Below are 18,355 nucleotides of genomic sequence, written 5' to 3'. Positions count from 1 at the left end.
GGCCAATCACATATTGCACGCATTTCAGCGAATGCTGACACACCACATTTGACAATCTGTGTGCCTTTTGCTGGCTGCCTGGCATCAACCTAGACCTGAGCTACCACCGCTGTCCCTTGCAGTCTGGGGCATTGATATTCATGTCAGCAAGCTGCAGATAAAAACGGAGGGTCCGTCCCGGCTGCAACGCATTAGCATCGTCTTTCCAAACCTTGAAACGAGTGCAGGATATACCCCTTGAAAGATAGCAGAATCAAGAAGAGAGAGAGAGAGAGGCCATGCCACTTCCACAAGGTCTGCATGCCGAATTGAAACTGCACCCTGATGTGCAGTCGTTGGATGAGGAATGGTCTGGGATCACGGACCCTGTCACTCGTCGTAAACTTCAGAACCGATTGAACCAGCGGGCGGCGAGTAAGTTTGGGATCTGTCCCGCTCCCCGCGCCCGAGCGCATGCTGGCATTCCCCGTCTCAATGTAGACCGCTGACTTGTCGAATAGGACGACGCAAGGCCGCGCTGAAGAAGTCTGCGGAGGACGCCTCGGAGAGCACTAGCTCCTCTCAAGCTCCAAGGCCCAAAGAGGTTCCACTGGCAGAGCGAGCCGATCTCAACGACCTGTTGGCCTTGAAGAACAAGAGGGTCAATCACCTTGAATGGATCACTGCCCTTCAGTCGACCGGCCCGACAGATCGGTCGCCTTTTGTGTCCATCCGGAGCAAGAACTCCTGTCAGCGATGGTACGAAGTGCTGCTGGAAAACCGGCTAGCCATAGTCAAGGATATAGGGGAGAAGTTGTTGAACGATCAGGAAAACGCATGGATGTATCCGCTTCCGTCCGACCACCTGATCTCCCTGGTCTACTACAATGTGTACCGGGCGTTCATCTCAAACACCCATTTGCTGGGCCTTGACCTGAACCTGATGTACCTCGACGACTACCCTTCCCCGTTCCTACCCCTGTCACCGAGTGCCACCTCCAACATACGGCACTTGCCACCCTCACTGCAGCCGACGGAGCTGCAAAAGACCATGGCACACCATCCGATGTGGGACATCTTTCCGGATCCGCAAATCAGAGACAACATCCTCCGATACGGGGAAGATAACATTGACGACCTTCAGCTGTGCCTCGACATGGTTGGGGATGGTAACTACACGGGCTTGGGCGACCTCGACACTCAGCAAAAGAACGGATTGATTGTGTGGGCAGAACCGTGGGATTCGACCGGATGGGAAGTGACAGAGTCATTTGCGCGCAAATGGCCCTGGCTGCTCAAAGGAGCGATCAATGTTCAGCTGTCCACGAACAGATGGCGGACGAGCCGTGGAGAGGAGCCCCTGGACTTTGAGAGGGTTCTGGAAGTTGAGTGAACGGATAGTTCAGGTCCCGCCTAGAGGTGATTGTGCCATTGATAACCCCCGACGGGGCGCCACTTCAATGCTTCTGTAACAGCCCACACATCCCCCCATCGAACGAAGTGGTCGAGGAAGCGTTGCTCTGGCGGTCGTGTGAGGCAAATCACCAAGTGGCGGTCATGGCACCATTCGTACTTGTAGATAGATGGACCATGGGCATCAACAAGACGCTAATGACGACTTCCAAACTCCCATTGCTGCAACAAGAATGCGTGGAGCTGGTGGCTGAGTCGAGAACGTTTTCACTTCCCGCAGCCGGAATGGTCCCCTTCGGTGACCCAGTGGATGCTTCAAGTTCCCATAATCCCGATCGAAAGTACGCGATGGGTGGAGATGTATTAGAAGAGCCGCGTATAGTCGTTATGATTAGTTTCTTCACGACCTGTTCCCTTGGAAAGATGAGTGGTCTTGACCTTGAGAAATCCAGACGAGCCCTCTACGAAGGAATAGTCAAAGCCTGGGGCCTCGGTACCCAAGACAAGCCGCTAAGCGTGACGGTTCCCACCATGACTTGTCAGGCCTGTACTTCCCCTGGAATATATTATTGGTCTTCATCATGTTACTTTTGAAGCATCTACAGACCTCCCTCGTCTGTCCATCATGCGACCAGAAGCCACAGCGATACCTTCAGCTGCACACCATGTATTCAATGCACCTCCCGATTTCCTGCAGATTGACGTCCTACGGGTCTCGTACAACCCCATCAGAGTCGAGTTTAGTAAACACATCGATGAGAGGTGGAGGAAACGCTAAAACGTGTTGGAAGACTAATCAATGAAGAATCCTAATTATGGACTTCTTAAGACGTTGAAATTGCTCTAGTTATGATACAGGTAGGTCTTTTCTTCACCTGTATCTCTCCTGCTCTGCATCGCGTCTGCGTACACCTGCAACACAATGTCTGCTCTCCATCACACATCTTACATTGCCGTGATCGGCGGCACTGGTGCCCAAGGCATCCCCGTCGTGCGCGGTCTGGTCAAGGACAAAAAGTACCGGTGTCGGATCCTGACGCGGGACGTCAATTCTCGACGGGCCAAGGAGCTGGTTGCATTGGGGAATGTGGAGTTGATGGAAGGCTCTTTCGCCAACGAAGGGGACCTTCGCAAATTGTTCCGAGGCTGTGACGGAGCCTTTGTCAACATTGACGGGTTCAACTGCGGCGAGAAGACGGAGATCTACTGGGCAATTAGATCGTATGAGCTGGCTCTCGAAGAGGATATCAAGTTCTATGTCTATGGGAATCTCGACTACGTCTACAAGAAGAGCCAGTACGACCCCAAATTTCGGACCGGACACTATGATGGCAAAGGCCGGGTCGGAGAATGGATCCTCACCCAGAACAAGGACAACCACCACCGTATGGGCGTCGCGGTCTTTACCACTGGACCCTATATCGAGATGAGCATCGCCAAACACACCATCTTCACGCCCAAGGTCGAGGACGGTGTTGTGACATGGCGATGCCCCATTGGAGATGGGGCTGTGGTTCACGTCGCGCTGGATGACTGCGAGTACTACGCTCGCTGGCTGTTTGACCATCCGGAGAGATCCAACGGCATGGATCTCGAAGTTGCCATCGATCACATCCACTACGCCGACCTGGCGAAAGCGTTTGAGAAGGTCACCGGTCACCCGGCTCGATACATTGACACCGATCTGGACACTTATTGGGCGACTGGCAACGTGGCGGCGGCTGCCAACAGTGGGGCAGGGTACAATTCGGACCCCAACGACCCGGCCTTTATGACCTTCAAGCAGAACTTCACTGGTTTCTTCAATATGTGGAAGTATTCCGGGCGCAACGAGGGTGTCATTCGTCGAGATTACAAGCTCCTAGATGAGATCCACCCCGCCAGGATCAGATCGGCAGAAGAGTTCTTTCGGAAAGAAGACACTCGAGGCCAGAAACTGGGACTAGGGAGTCTTTGGGACCGTGTACAGCCGGAAAACCTCAAGCCTGTGCTTAAGCTCGGTGAGGACAGGCGGAAGGGGAGATTGTAGTAGTCGGCAGTAATCATATTCTAGTGGTATGAAAGTGCATAGACGCGCTCCACAATGCGCACCAGTCAGTATTATACCTCGATACAAGTATTTGCAGGGGGCTGTTGGCGCTGGTACGTAGGCAGTAGGTCGTAGATATGCGTGTGTAAGCTTATGGTGCGCGCTGATGCCAATAATACACCTTGGGCGCCAGCTTTTGGCCCCTGTCAGGCTAGGGAAATTCAAGGATATGTACTCGGTACATGCACAGTATCCACGGGAGGCACCCTTTAAATCCTGCGATGACGATCTTGGTACGGAAAATAGGGATTGCCCGCGGGCGATAGAAGGCAAATACGCGTATCAAGCGAAGAGCTTGGGGCGTAAGGGTGGGGGGGATGGCCAGATGGCCACGGCAATGCCTGTGGCGGAGGGAGGCGCAGCCTAACCAGGATGACGCCTCTAGGACGCCGAAGGGGTCTGTCTAAGCTTCACAGGATGGGGCCTCGGTCGATCGTAGTATGTAACGAGTACGAGTTATTGGGGTTGTTGGCTTTTTGACGGCCCGTTTCCTGGAACCCTGCGCGTGCCGGGAAAGAGCACAAGGAGATTCTTAGATCAAGGAACCCCAAGGGCCGAATTCGTCACATCATTCCAAACAGAACTGTGCAGGATTCCCCCAACCTTCATTCTCTTTTCTCGTTCATCCTCCAAAGCAGCCGACTCGAGCCTTGAGAGCTGCCGTATGTCGTCCCTCCTTCCATCGCTTGCAGCTACTCCCCGCGTCCTCCGATTCCCGTTGAACCTGGCTACCCACCAGGCTGTCAGACATGGCTGCTGCCGTTCAGCCAGGTGCGCCCATGAATGGTGCCATGGGCGCTCGAGCACCCAATGTCCCCCAAGATAATGGGCAGCCTCTCCCTCCGATTCCTGCGGCGGAGGGTGCTGGATCAGATGTGGACCCTGCGTCCCGAGAAAGAGTGCAACAGGTTCTCTCTTCAGATGTAAGCGCGAGTCAAGAGTTTCCGTTGTGGCTTGCGGTTGACCAACCCCTCCAGATCGGACTGAGCACGTTATTGAACCGATTGAAACAAAGCATCAGCTCTACTAAAGTACCGTCTCCCTAACCGTCGACACTCCATGCGGCTTTGCTGACCGTGGTGTTAGGACTTTGCGGCGTTCCTGAAAGAAAGATCAATTTTGGAGGACAAACATGCGCAGGGCCTGAAGAGACTGAGCCGGAACACGTCCGAGTCGATAGGAAGACCAGATAGCAGACAAGGGACGTTTGCTCAGAATTTCAAGGAAATGACCAGCATTCATGAGCGAATGGCAGACCATGCCTTACAATATGTCGCGACGCTATATGGCATGTCGGAGGAACTGCACGAGCTGGCATCCAATTCCGAAAGAGCGCGGAAACACTGGAAGCAGACAGGCATGAATGCTGAAAAACGGGTGGCCGACGCAGAAGCTGCCATGGAGAAGGCCAAACACCGATACAACTCGCTGGCAGAGCAGTACGACCGCGCCAGAACCGGGGAACGGCAGTCTGGCAAGTTCGGTCTCAAGCGATCCGCTGCTCAGCTGGAAGAAGAGTTGCGACACAAACTCGAAGCTGCCGACGCTGATTATTCCGCCAAAGTTGAAGCCGCATCGAGTCAGCGAAATGAGTTACTCAGCACTCTGAGACCGCAAACGACCAATGCCCTCTCGGAACTCATCAGGGAGACTGACGCGGGCCTGAGTCTGCATGTGCAGAAATTCGCTGACCTCAGTGAGAAGCTGCTGGTGGGATTCGGACTATGCATTGCGCCCGTCAAAGGGCCATCGCCAATCCCGGGTCAAGGCACCAAGAGTCTACGCGAGTTGGCTTCAGGAGTCAATAATGAGAAAGACTTGATCGATTTCGTCCTTGGATTTAGCAACCAGGTTCCGATGAGACCAAACGACATCAGATTCGAACAACATCCCTCGCTCTCGCCAAAACAACAGCAGCCTGGATTTACCGATCAATACTCCAACGAAGATCCCTATGCCCCTGGCCACGGAAGGCAAGTTTCAGGAGTCACTCCATACCCAGGCGAGGAGTATTACGATGATGGCTCTCAGTCGCAATACCATCCGCCAAGTCTGGTACCTGGACAAGCGGCCCCACAGCAACGGCCACAGATGGGAGCGCCCCCAGGTGCTCAAGGTGCTGTTCAAAGACCACCTGGTCCGCAACAGCCTCCCCAGAATCCTGCCGCCGGCAATCAGCCACCTGGAGCCGTGGCCCAGACTGTAACCGTCGTCGCAAGCCAAGCTCCTGGTGTAGGACCCGGTCATGTCCGGACCGTGTCCCAAGGGCAACCTCCTGGTCAGCAACAGGCTCCAGGAACTCAGCAGAACGGCCAACCCGGCCAAATGGGCCCTCAAGGTCAAGGCAGCCCACCCCAGCAAGGGATGGGTCGTGGACAGCCACCACAAGGTCGAGGACAACCGCCGCAAGGCATGGGCCGAGGACAACCGCCACAAGGCATGGGTCGTGGGCAAGCACCACCGGGCGCAGTAGGACGGGGACAACCACCCCAGGCCGGAGCCAATACAGGCCAAGCACCACCAGGCGCAGTAGGACGGGGCCAACCACCTCAGGCTGGAGCCAACCCAGGTCAGGCACCACCAGGCGCAATAGGCAGAGGACAACCGCCCCAAGGCGCACCTGGCCCTGGTCAACCAGCGCCAGGTCCAGTAGGAAGAGGCCAGGCGCCGCCAAACGGTGCCGGTCGAGGTCAGCCACCACAAGGTGCTATGGGACGTGGGCAGCCTCCTCCGAATGGAATGGGTCGAGGAGCACCTCCGGGAGCTGTCGGTCGCGGTCAACCACCACAGGGTCGAGGCCAGCCTCCACAAAATGGTCCTCAAGGAGCCGGTCGTGGAGCCCCTGGGCCAGGACCTCAGAACGGCGCACCTCGTCCAGCTCCTCCTGGTGGCGCGAACACACTTCCCTCCAGAGTTCAGGCGGCTCCGAGGCCAGGGCCACCCATCCGACCAGTCTTCGGGGTATCCTTGGACGAGCTCTTCCAACGAGATGGATCCGCTGTACCGATGATTGTCATGCAATGCACTCAAGCCGTCGAGTTATTTGGATTAGAAGTCGAAGGCATCTACAGAACTTCTGGATCCACGAATTTCATTATGGAGTTACGACAGCAGTTCGATCATGGTAAGATCACTGACCTCGAGTATTAGAACACTAGCTAACCAACGTTTAGATGCCAACGCAGTCGATCTTCGCAACCCGGCGGCTTTCCACGATGATATTGCTGCCGTGACCACACTCCTCAAACAATTCCTTCGCGATCTGCCAGATCCATTACTCACGGCCGCACAGTACCGAGAGTTTATCCAAGCCGCAAGAATTGAAGACGAAATCGTGCGCAGAGATTCGGTCCATGCGCTTGTCAATGCTCTGCCTGACCCCAACTATGCCACTCTCCGAGTATTGACAATCCATCTGCACAAAGTTGCACAGCACAGCGCTAGGAACAAGATGACCAACAGTAACCTAGCCATCGTGTTCGCTCCCACATTGATGGGGCAGCAGGGCGGCGTGAATGGGAATATGTCTGGCGGCCCTGATATAGCCGACGCAGGATGGCAGGCGAAGGTCGTGGAGACCATTCTCAACAACACCTTCCAGATTTTTGACGATGACGAGCAGCCCGCGTAGTTGGATGGGTGGTGCATTATATGGACTTGTTCTCCGAGCGAGTGTTCACACAGCCATCTCTACCGAAATCAAGGGTTTGATGACGTGTCTGCAATTTGGGTTGAGAAAGAACAATCCAGTCTGAGAGGAAACGATGAGATACTGTTTCGGTGTTTGACGCCGAAGCTTGTCCATTGCTCACTTCCAACCTATAACGGGCAGAAACCACCACCTCTTCGCAGCTGATCGCTTCAAGCAACCTAGATTCCGAGACGAACTCAGGCCGACCTTTGTAGGCAGGCTACCGAAATGGTGGATCGTTTGTCAGCTGACATTGAAACATTTTACGGAGGTTATCAAGGCAGACTTCAGACTTCCCGTCTTCCATTGATCCTCACCTGCCCGAATCGAGCTCCGTACCTTTTTGAAGGTGGATTGTGGCCTTTGCGCACCGTCAGAAATCAAGAACTCCTGGAAGGTTAACAGGGAATATCTCTTCGGACGATAACCCTCAAGTCCCAACAAAGACGGGAGACGAAGATTGCTGCTTATTCTGGTGACTGCTTGAGGTCAAGGACTGGACAATGCTTCGGTGCGCAAAACAAGTGCAACATTACGAGTGATTGAGCCAGGAGAGACGACCACGGATGGATTTCATCACAACGGATTTTATCGTGGGAATATGGAGGTATGATTTATGAGGTTTGAGGTGTGTCCAGGATTCAAGACAGATAATACATAATCTTGTTGCTTGCTTACCACTCCTAAGTAGCGCAGTATCTGTATGGCCAAAAACTCACAGATCTTGTCAGAAATTCCACTCCAAGAAATTCCTGGAATGTCTCTTCTGACGCACTGCAAAAAAAAAAACCATTGGGTGGCAAAAAGAAGATACACTCCGCGTGGGACTCGAACACACAGCTAAGAGGAACATATTAGAATTTTTGATGAGGAAGCGCGGTGGTGGAGAGAATAGACGTACCCTCCAGATTTCAACAATAGAAGTCTGGCGCGCTACCATTGCGCCAGCGGAGCAATTGGCAGATAAATTTCAACCCGTTCTAGAGACGAATTTTCCCCCAAATTTGGGGTTTGTAGAATATATTCTTTGAACAAAGTGTGACGCTAATCCCCGATTCGATGTTAAGTTGCCGCTCTATTTGTCTGTCACGTGCGTGATGTCCAGGGCCAACCTCCTTTTGAACTTTCGATCTGGACGACGATCCCTTACGATAAGCGCCACTCCTTGCGCCCCTCAAGCGATAAGGCCCCTCCGATCCATGGAGTCAATGCAAAACACCTATCCGGCAGTTCGGACAGCCGGACATCTCCTCTCAGACGCCGACGGATGAGGCTTTGACCAAGTATTCGGCGTCGGAGGCGCGCCTTATCAAGTTGATGCCGTGAAGCCAAGAAGTCCTGGGACAGGATATCTTGGGGCGCTGTTCGTCGTTGGTATGGAGACATCAAGGAAGTGTTTGGGTCTCCTTGTATCTTCTGAGAGCCTTGAGGTCGGGAATTTCTTTTTGACTCGTGTTTATCCCCTCAAAAGACGACCCGGCCGCGCAGCACGATGATTGCCACCTTACAGAAAGACGAGGTTCAGGTTGTCACTCTGTCACCCGACGAACGGCGCAATGGCAAGTATGCACCAGCCACGCTGCAGCGAGCACTCGAGGCGATGCACCAAGACGGTCTGGTCGTACTCAAAGGCGTGATTGACCCGGCGCATATTGCAGCCGTGAATGAGAAAATGTGCGAGGACGCGGACCGAAAGAGAGCAGATCCGGACCAGTTGTATAATCACTGCGTCAAGTGTACGTACATGCCCTCCGGACTGAGAATCTGGAAGCTAGTCATTGACATGCAGGACGTCTTCATACAGCAAATTTCCTTCAACGCCCGCCCGTCAAGGACTCGTCATATCTCTTTGACGATGTCTACTTTAACCCGTTCCTCCTGCAACTTGCGAACGCGTCAGTCTGCTCTCCGGTCTTTGACTCTTGCTCCCCTCCGTGCCGGTCCTTCAGGCGACTGACTGCCTCAATCCAGCTACCTCGGCCATAAACCCATATGGAACTGGCTAACGTCGAACGTTGCGCTGTCGGATACATCGGGCATGCGCCAACCAGCGCACAAGGACTGCTCGTTCGCCCACCCACAGTATCCGTATTACTTCATCGCGAACATCCCGCTGTGCGACTTCACTGTTGAAAACGGTGCCACGGAATTCTGGCTCGGCTCGCACGCCCACGCCACTTCCCACGAGCAGATCATCGCCACCAAACCGGAGGAGGTTGTCGAGTACGGCCGCTTGGGCGAACCGCTTCCCGCCATCACGGAAGAGGCCAAGGAAGCACGTATGGCGATCCGGCCACCGCTGCAGCCAGAGTGCTCAGCAGGCGACATCATGATACGCGATCTTAGGTTGTGGCATGCCGGGATGCCAAATGGGACAGACAGGCATAGAATCATGATCGGCCTCGGGTATCAGGTTCGTAGCAGCAGGACGTTGGTGGTACATGGCTGGTCATTATCAACCGCTTGCTAACGTGGTATCACCGTTGAACAGAGCCCACACTACCCGAATTACACGATGCGATGCCATCTACCTTTGTCACAGCAAAACTTCTTCATGAAGGCAGGGGGTCACGACATGGTTGAGGTCCGGGCGAACTTCTACGAGGATGGGGACTTTGAGAAAGTGACAAAGGACACTCATTTTGAGTTGAGGCCTGATTACCTAGAGTGAAGCAGAGTGGTGGTCAGATTGATCGATACCATTTCTCTCGAATCCCTTCCTTGCATTGGTCAGGGAGCCCCCTTCCTCGGAAGTATTTCCTTGTGTTACGTGCATGTGCATGTTCTTCTCCCGCCTGTTTTAGATATCTCGAACTCTCTTCATTAGCCTCCCCCATCAGCGTGCCCGCGGTGGACGGTGAAGTTTCGTCAGAGAAAACTCCCCGTGCAGACAGACGGCCTAGGGTCTCACGAGCAAAGATGTCTGGTGTCAACTTTGCATATAAATCTGGAAACACACCGAATCCCGCGATATGGGTATATATCCGTAAAGTGTTCGAGACACTATTCACGAGACGTCAAGGGTATCTAAGAGCATCCCGTAGAATATAAGAGCATATATACGGTCCGTGGTCCATGTTTGGGCTATTTACCGGAGCGAATGGCTTTGGCGAAGTGAAGTGAAGTCGTGACCAAAAAAAAATCATTTCGCTCGAGGCCCGCGGGGTTTGTTTGTTTGAGTCGAGTCAGGCCACACACACTGTTCATCTTAGCCATCCATCCACTTTTTGCTTTCGTGGCTTCATACCTTTCATACCTTTTGTACCTTTGTACCTCCATACCCAGATAGGTAGTATCTCTCACCGATTGAGAATAAAGCAACGTTCCCAGGGGCCAGGCACCTTAAGCTCACGTCTCACAAAAGTATCGAGGAGCGGTGATACGGGCACCTCCGCCCTAGAAGAAAGACAACAACAACCATGAAGCTAGCCGATCAGGTTGTCCTTGTTACGGGTAAGTCAAAGAAAAAGACCTCGCCGGCAATTCAAACTGCTTGCAAGGACCGAAGATCTCGCTAGCCCTGACGACGACAAAATGAAACAAGTGATGCCTCTCCTCTCTTTTTTTATGCTCGCCAGACAGAGGCTATATATACATTTACTCAGCGACTAAAAGAAAGGGGTTGTTGTAGGCTCGTCTCGTGGGGTGGGTCTAGCGATTGCCAAAGCATTCCGCGACGAAGGCGCAAAGGTCGTGGTCAACTATTTCCACCCGGCCGTGAACCGCATCGCGGCGCTCACGAAGGAGTTCGGATCTACAGAGGACCGTGTCCTGTTCTTCCGGGCAGATGTCACCAACGCCGACGAGGTCCAGGCACTGTTCGCAGCTGCGGAGCGACACTTTGGGAAGCCGATAGCCACGGTGGTCAACAACGCCATGGTCGGCGACTTTGCCTTCAACGGCGACGCGAGGCCCAAGGTCGCGGATCTGACGTGGTCCAACTTCGACGCGCAGCTGCAAGGGTTCCTCCGGGGGAGCTTGAACACGACGCAAGCGGCTCTCGCTGGGTTCGAGAAGCTCGGCTCCGGCTGCATCGTCAACGTCGGGTCCAACCTGTTCCAGAACCCCGTGGTGCCGTACCACGACTACACGGCGGCGAAAGGGGCGTTGCTGGCGTTCACTAGGACGTGCGCCGCCGACCTCGGCCCAAGAGGCGTCACCGTCAACATGGTATCGGGCGGGCTCTTGCAGGTCACGGACGCCAGCGCGAGCACCCCCAGGGAGGTGTTTGATCACATCAAGGCCGTCACGCCGCTGAGAAAGGTCACCACGCCCGAGGATCTCGCCGGGGCGGTCTTGTTCTTCGCCAGCCCCTGGGCTGGTGCGGTGACGGGTCAACAGATGGTGGTCGATGGAGGTTTGGTCATGAATTGATTTTAGAGCGAGACAAAGACAAGACAAGAGACAAAAGAAGAAGGGTTTTTCGCAGAGGAAATTTCACGAAAAAGAAGGGAGGGAGGGTTCTCATAATTTGGCGTGTGTCTGTGACTTGGGTGGTAGTGGCGGCGTCTGGATCTCGACAATGGCTTTTCCCCAGACCTTTCGAGCCGCGAGGTCGTCCAGAGCCCCCCGCACGCTTTCTAGGCCCGAGTATGTCCCGTAGATGACGGGTTTGATCTGGCCGCGCTGAAGCATCTCATTCAGTCCTCTCCACACCTCTTGGTTCTCTGCTGGGTTTCTTCGTCCGGTTTCGCCGAATCTCTGCAGTGGCACACACAGTCAAGTCAGTCACTTACTCCTTCCAAGTTTTACGATTTGCAGCATCGCAGTTGTTTTCCAGGTGGAGAAAAGATAGGGATAAGGATAAGGGATAGGGACGGGAAAAGCAGGACTCACATATCCCAATAGCCTGACACCCTTGAGCAAGACGCGATTCATGGCCAACGTCTCCATCTTCCCGCCCAGACCCGCGAATCCGGCCACGACGATGTTCCCGCCAAACTTGAGACATCGGATGCTCTTCCCGACCAGGCCGACGGTGTCGTAGACGGAATCGACACCCACGTTGCCTGTGAGCTTGAGCACCTCCTTTTCCCACCCGTCCTGGTCGTATCTGACGACACCCAGCACGCCGAGGCCGCGCACGACGGCGGCTTTCTCCTCGCTGCCCACGGTGCCGATGACCTTCGCGCCGAGCGCGTGCGCAATCTGCACGGCCGTCACGCCCAACCCGCCCGCCGCGGCGTGGACCAGCACGATCTGCCCGGACTGGACCTGCGCGGTCCGCACCAGCGCGCCATAGCTGACGGGCACGGTGGCGGCGCCCACGCCCGCGGCATCGCGCAGCGTCCACCCCTTGGGCAAGTGCTGCAGCGCCGACGGCGGCACGGCAATCTGCTCGGCGAACCCACCGACAGAAGCGCCCCAGACCAGGTCGCCGGCCTTGAACCCGCACGCCGGCGGCGCCGATGCCACGACGCCCGCGAACTCGAGTCCCAGCACGAACGGCGGCTTGACCAGGCCGATGTGGTTGTTCTGGTGCGCGCCCCGGCAGTACAGCAGGTCGACGTGGTTCAGGGCGCTGTGCGTGATGGTCACCAGGACTTGGTCTGGTTTGGGCGTCGGCGCCGGCACTTCCAGAGCGCGCAGCTCCGAGTACGTCTTGACGTACTGGTTGATCTGGATGGCTTTCATGGTTTGTGGGCGCGGGAGAGTGAGCAAAAAATCGACCCTTTTTTCTTTCTTGTGGTTCGTTCTGGTCTCTCTATACCTCTGTTTTTTTTTCTCTCTTTGAGTCGTTGATATTTGGGAACTCGAGTCTTTCTTTACTCGATAATCTCGCTAACTGGAAAACAAAGCAAATGGTCTTGGAGAAAAGAAGACGGAAGGTACGAATGGAGAGTCTCTCTCACGTTCCACGCCTGCATGGGAACAAGGGCACCGCAAAGCGTATAGTCAAGTAGTAAATAATAGTCAATGGATAGTACCTTGTAGGGGGTCCAGTACATGAGTTTCCGAAGCCGTGGGCCATGGTGTTTACCGAGGTCCGACCAACAAGGCTGGGGCCGCATCTTTCCTCCCTCCTCAAGAGACTCAGCCTCGTCACCATCTCACATCATCACATCATAGCATATTATATCCTTCCTTTCCTCTTCTTCAAGAACTTCACGCAGCACCCGCCCGGTTGTACCGCACCTCCAAACAAGACCCCACCCACAAAAACAAACCACTTAGTAGCATATCAATCACAGTCCCAGAAATATCCAGCACATTCGACCGGTTGAAGTGAACCAATTTGAGCAATAAGGCTTGTCCATTGTCTTACTCGTGCTCGCTTGTTAGTTGTTATTACTTATACCCACTTTTCCAATCGTTGTTCGTTCATCTCCCTCACTCGCAGCCAGAAGTGACTATCCAAGCATCATGGAAACGTAGGAGCTCTACTCTTCTCACAAAAGTATCTCCCTAACTCGGATGACATGATGACTTCGCTAGGATCATAGTGGTTCTTCCACCCCACAAAATGCGCAGGAGCTCTGACAAACATTGCAAACATCATGGTGGTGTATATCACACAACAAGCAAGCAGCACAGCAAAGTAAGCTAGAGGTGGGAGCGTGCTATCACTCACAGATACCAAGAGAATGCGAATACAAAAAAAAAAATTCCTCAGCGGGGTTTTCTCACAAGTTGAGTTTTTTGCTTCGGTACACTATTGTCAGGTAGTTCCCTGGGGGAGAGTGAGAAACGAAAGAGAGAGAAGTGGCTGGCTGGCTAAGGGGGTTCGATTCTCAGGGAGGCAGTAAGAGTACTAAGAATAAAAACAATTTCATCACTATTGTTAGTTATAGGTGTGTGTGTGTGTGTGTGTGTGTGTGTGTATCCACGAGATCGATAACAAGGGTGGCCGCCTCAGACCAAAGGGCTAAAGAAGTCTGAATCGAGTCTGGCTGCAAATGAAATGGCTGAGTTTCGACATTGATGTAGAACCCATACCCGTAGACATTTCACTCGATCAACAGTTCTGTTCTCTGGGAATATTGAAGTATGACAAGAAACAGAGTCTTTCTCTTGCATTAGATTTCTTGCGCGGCACTCTCGTCTCGGTTGGCAGGACAAGGAAGCGCATCAAGAAAGGACCAAAAACTTCGTCGCGACAGCCCGAAACAAAAGATTGAGGCACGTGAAGGACACCAGAGTTCCGCGAAGGAATCTTTGCTCTTTCCGTCAAAACGGTACCAGGAGCTTGGAGAAGGAGAAGCATTCGTGGTGGAAATTAAGCGCGTCGAGTCCTTTGCGATTTCATTCCATTTTCCCGCCAATGTCTATGCTTGTAACTGTTGTATGTACAATCGCCCCCATCCGCAGCAGCTCATCGTCGTCCATCCCGCAGTCGGATTTTCTTACACCGAGCACCCAGCATTTCAGACTCCTAGATCGTGCTTTAATGAGAGGCGGGCGCATCGGGCTTTGCGTTGGGATTTCGAGGATCGTTTTTGTACTCGTCCGCTATTCCATGTCTCCCATTAGCACACTCAGTTGACACCCCGTATCCTTGATCGGACGGAACCCGGCGATATCGCCTCGCCGGAAAGGAATCGGATCTTACAGTTCATCATGGCATTTGCACCGGCGTTGATGGCGTACAGGACAACAAGTCCAGCAGCGTAGAAAGGGATCATCGGCTCGGCTGCGAGTGCAGATGTTAGTGTCTAGCCTGGAGAAGAGGCGGCCGTAGCAAAACGTACCGATTTTGCCGGGGAACTTCTTGGGGATGAAACCAGGCATTTTGACGGAGAGGCGTTTGTGAGAAACTGGCGAGCTTGGGAAGAGGAAGTTCTTTGTCGTCAATGAGCTTTCCGCAGATTGGGAGGTTCTCAAGCTTCAACTGGACTAAGCCTTATTCGTAAATATCTTGGCACATTTGCTAGGTTTGCTTTTTTTTGTCTAGACACGAGGCTCTCAACGCGCCCGTGTCATCGCGGGGTTTGTTTGTCGAGGGCAAAATGAGCATGCCCGAGCTGAACGTAACCTAGCCATATTACTTCCATATTACTTCCGCCAAGATGGCCACCCTTGGTCCGGCTGTCTCCTCGCTACGTTCCTCCATCTCTCTTCTCGAGTCGAGCATTTCAATCCTGGACGAAGGCGTCTCAGACTTCCCTCGCCTCTGCAAGGTCCTACAGACGCAACAACACTTTGAACTCCTTCCCGAACCCACACTTCGCGAAGCTCAGCAGTCTTTGGTCGACGAGATCGTGCCGGCTATCAACCAACTCTTGTCCACGGCCGAGAACCACATCAACCAATTGGGAAGGAGAGAAGAGAGCCTCAAAGCCAGATCGGAATTGCTCGAAGGGAGACTGAACAGCAGTAGGCGGAGGACCTCGAGTTTCGGTGGTGGCAACGGCACTCGTTCTTTCCGTAATACGCAATCGGGATACCATGCGCAGCCCTTGTCCGATGCCAAGATGTTGGAGATGAAGCGCTTGCAGCAGAAGAAAGAGAGGCTGCAATATGCCATTGAGCGACTGGAACTGCAGAGTAAACAAAGAGAGAGAGAATTGAGAAAGAGCATGGCTATCGTGAAGGATTCACCATAAGACTTTGTCCCACTGTACAGACGACGCTCAATCATTCAATTCAATCGGGGTTTCCAACAGTGAGGCCTAACACCGCGGACTGCAGCAAAAGGCCCGCCTCCAGAATCCCGCCCAATTCTACTCAACACCAAGACATTCAAAATCCGATGTAACCAGACCTGACAGACCGTGATCGCCCGTCGCGGCCACAACGAGTGGATGTGTGGTGACCCCGAAGACTTCTCGCTTGAAACGTTCGGAACGTTATCGAGTGCCCGTACGAAAAATGTGCAGTCGCGAGAAGATATATTGGAGAGAAAATGTTGTCTTATTGCAGGAATATTTTATTGCTATAACATGCGGAACCGTCATGGACAAATCTCTGTTCTGTGCGACTCTCATACCCTATGAGATCGGCATCCGAAATACCGCGCACTAGACAGAGGACCACAGATTTAAGGAAAATACCCTAGGTTTTTGGGGGAAATTTTTGCTCGCACGAGAAAGTCAGCAGGCTGGTAGAAAAGTAGCAATGCGGAAGGGGTATCTTATCGCACAGGCAAAGAAATAGCGGGTAACCTGATGTCGGAGGGGTGACATCACGGAAATCTGGCTGAGAACCAACGATGCGCATCAGCGTCATCTCTGGCTCAAACCCAGAAAATCCGTGGGCTAATCCGGAGTTCGAGCAGGCCGGCTAGGTATGAAGCAATCGGCGCCCTGTCTCCTTCTGAATCCAAAACATGTAAGAGAATATTGATCACTGGGCCAGAGAATTTGTCCTAAGCCGAGGGAGACTTCGGCACATGTTGTTGCGCTTCCTCCTAGACGGCCGTGGACACTCTCTTTCTTTCTTGGGTGGCAGTGTTGAACTCGTAGATTTGGCTGACGTCGATGTTGTGCATCTCTGGAAGAAACTTGCACGCAGGAATGTTGCAGGCTCCGTTTCGCGGACACATATGACCAAGCGGGCATGAAGGATCCTGACAAAACGCATTTCGACAGGCCGAAGTTCGAGCTTTGTGCCGAAATGTATCGAGCTGCACTTGGTTGAGGATCTGCGAATGGTCCCATTCGCAGTTGGTGCCGTAATGACAGTGACCTTTGAGGTAGAAGTTGTTGCAGAGACGTGAATTGTTGTCGTAGAGGTACTGGAGATATTGTTTGTCGATTTTGAGGGGTATATCGAGTCGCTGCCCATATTGATTCTGGTAGATGATTGGCGATGGAACGAGTGATGGTGCCGCTGCGGTTATTTGCGCATTTAGAGCGGGCTGAGGTTTGGGAGGCGTGAGAACCGCTGCCGTGGGACGTGGTGATGGCCGGTCTCGCACGCCTGACAGAGGATCGGGAGCAGGTCTCTTGACGCCCGCAGTGACAGACATTGTACCATTTGGTGTTATCTGAATCTTGGTTGATCGAAAAATGGTCTTGAAGGACGTTTGCTGGAACCCTTGGGCCACTTTCTTAAGGTCGTAAGGGAATGGCGGGCCTTCAAGTAGGGTGATGCGAGCATTGAGCGTGTTTGGAAGTGCATACGGCCCGAGAAAGCCAGCGTAGCTGCTATCTGCTGAGCCACCAAAGACAATGTGCTGACAATGAAAGTTGCGATAGAAGAGCTCGAGGTTTGCTTGGGGGAAGTCAAATCAATCTACTATCACATTAGCCACGGGTCTGACGTACCTTTCACTTTGGAGTCAGCGGCCTCTTTGTGGCTCCCAGCATCGATATAGTCCGAAAGGGGGTGGCTTCTGTTGAATCCAACCATGAACTGGTCGAAGACTGTCTCTTCAGTAATGATTTTAGCTGCTTTGTAAGTCCGGCTTAGACCACGAGCGTTGGCGTAGACCCGAATCATGACCCGATCGTCGGCACGATATCTGCTATTTGTCTTGTAGTATTCCAGGATTGCAGCTCGAAGGTGTTTGCCCGCTTCTTCACCGCCTTCCATGCCTCTGGACACAAAGTCATCAAGAAACTGGTCCAGTTAGTTACAACAGCTGATGCCATCGCAATCACGAGCATCTCTTTCACTCAGCCTTACCGGCATACTGTCGCCATCAACGAGAACGAGCACAAATCTGTCGCACTCCTCCTGTGGGTAGACAAAGGTCAGATCTGCTCGAAAGACAGTGATACCGGCGGCTCTTCCCCACCATGGATGTCTTTATAAGTGATTTCTCTGATTCAGCTTGAACCATCTTTTGATAATATGTGCGAGCAGTATCTCTGGCCATGTCGAGCTCATTTTTGGCGGCATCACGTTGCTGTGTCAGTTGTTCGATATCTGCCAACATCTGCTGCTCTCGAGTCAGTGGCGGCTAAAATCCATTTTCTTGGTGACATACTTCTAGCAGGGCATTTTTGACAGCATCGCCACGTAGGACTTCTTCCACGCGCGCCCTCAATGACGCCATGATGAGAAGTTTAGCGGAACGGGAGGTAGAACCGAGAAAAAAAAGAGAGGTTCTCAGTGATTCTTGAGGAAGAATGTTGCCTCGTGGTGACTGACAGCTGCCTCATAATGGAACCAAATGTGCCAAGAAATGCGAAAGTCTTGGCAAGTTTTCCGGTTTCATCGTCCCTGAAGACATGGGAAAAGGAGAGCCTTGCGTGTCTTGTTCCATACCATACTACTTCATACCATGAAAATTCCCCAAA

General features: G+C 53.2%; 8 protein-coding genes across 8 annotated transcripts; 6 read left to right on the top strand and 2 right to left on the bottom strand.

Annotated features, from left to right (window-relative positions):
- Nucleotides 1-278: 278 nt before the first annotated feature.
- Nucleotides 279-1,372, top strand: AYO21_02095 (hypothetical protein; the record flags this gene model as incomplete). The annotated part of the gene is made up of 2 exons (XM_022652075.1): nt 279-414; nt 501-1,372. The coding sequence occupies 2 exons, from the start codon at nt 279-281 to the stop codon at nt 1,370-1,372; spliced, it is 1,008 nt and encodes a 335-aa protein (XP_022515461.1).
- A 942-nt stretch (nt 1,373-2,314) lies between these two features.
- Nucleotides 2,315-3,421, top strand: AYO21_02094 (hypothetical protein; the record flags this gene model as incomplete). The annotated part of the gene is made up of 1 exon (XM_022652074.1): nt 2,315-3,421. The coding sequence occupies one exon, from the start codon at nt 2,315-2,317 to the stop codon at nt 3,419-3,421; it is 1,107 nt and encodes a 368-aa protein (XP_022515460.1).
- Nucleotides 3,422-4,230: 809 nt separating this feature from the next.
- On the top strand, nt 4,231-7,112 carry AYO21_02093 (hypothetical protein; the record flags this gene model as incomplete). The annotated part of the gene is made up of 4 exons (XM_022652073.1): nt 4,231-4,404; nt 4,459-4,512; nt 4,568-6,605; nt 6,655-7,112. The coding sequence occupies 4 exons, from the start codon at nt 4,231-4,233 to the stop codon at nt 7,110-7,112; spliced, it is 2,724 nt and encodes a 907-aa protein (XP_022515459.1).
- A 1,552-nt stretch (nt 7,113-8,664) lies between these two features.
- AYO21_02092 (hypothetical protein) lies at nt 8,665-9,843 on the top strand (the record flags this gene model as incomplete). The annotated part of the gene is made up of 4 exons (XM_022652072.1): nt 8,665-8,908; nt 8,977-9,067; nt 9,144-9,585; nt 9,715-9,843. The coding sequence occupies 4 exons, from the start codon at nt 8,665-8,667 to the stop codon at nt 9,841-9,843; spliced, it is 906 nt and encodes a 301-aa protein (XP_022515458.1).
- Nucleotides 9,844-10,591: 748 nt separating this feature from the next.
- Nucleotides 10,592-11,546, top strand: AYO21_02091 (hypothetical protein; the record flags this gene model as incomplete). The annotated part of the gene is made up of 2 exons (XM_022652071.1): nt 10,592-10,625; nt 10,804-11,546. 2 exons carry the CDS (start codon nt 10,592-10,594, stop codon nt 11,544-11,546), a joined length of 777 nt encoding a protein of 258 aa, XP_022515457.1.
- A 90-nt stretch (nt 11,547-11,636) lies between these two features.
- AYO21_02090 (hypothetical protein) lies at nt 11,637-12,806 on the bottom strand (the record flags this gene model as incomplete). The annotated part of the gene is made up of 2 exons (XM_022652070.1): nt 11,637-11,873; nt 12,009-12,806. 2 exons carry the CDS (start codon nt 12,804-12,806, stop codon nt 11,637-11,639), a joined length of 1,035 nt encoding a protein of 344 aa, XP_022515456.1.
- Nucleotides 12,807-15,178: 2,372 nt separating this feature from the next.
- AYO21_02089 (hypothetical protein) lies at nt 15,179-15,715 on the top strand (the record flags this gene model as incomplete). Its single annotated transcript, XM_022652069.1, has 1 exon — nt 15,179-15,715. The coding sequence occupies one exon, from the start codon at nt 15,179-15,181 to the stop codon at nt 15,713-15,715; it is 537 nt and encodes a 178-aa protein (XP_022515455.1).
- An 803-nt stretch (nt 15,716-16,518) lies between these two features.
- On the bottom strand, nt 16,519-18,111 carry AYO21_02088 (hypothetical protein; the record flags this gene model as incomplete). The annotated part of the gene is made up of 5 exons (XM_022652068.1): nt 16,519-17,324; nt 17,378-17,672; nt 17,739-17,789; nt 17,851-17,991; nt 18,043-18,111. The coding sequence occupies 5 exons, from the start codon at nt 18,109-18,111 to the stop codon at nt 16,519-16,521; spliced, it is 1,362 nt and encodes a 453-aa protein (XP_022515454.1).
- Between the last annotated feature and the right edge of the window lie 244 nt (nt 18,112-18,355).

This window comes from Fonsecaea monophora (assembly GCF_001642475.1).
Source record: "Fonsecaea monophora strain CBS 269.37 chromosome Unknown Scaff9, whole genome shotgun sequence".
Taxonomy (NCBI): Eukaryota; Fungi; Ascomycota; class Eurotiomycetes; order Chaetothyriales; family Herpotrichiellaceae; genus Fonsecaea; species Fonsecaea monophora.
This window is presented reverse-complemented; position numbering and strand designations above follow the sequence as displayed.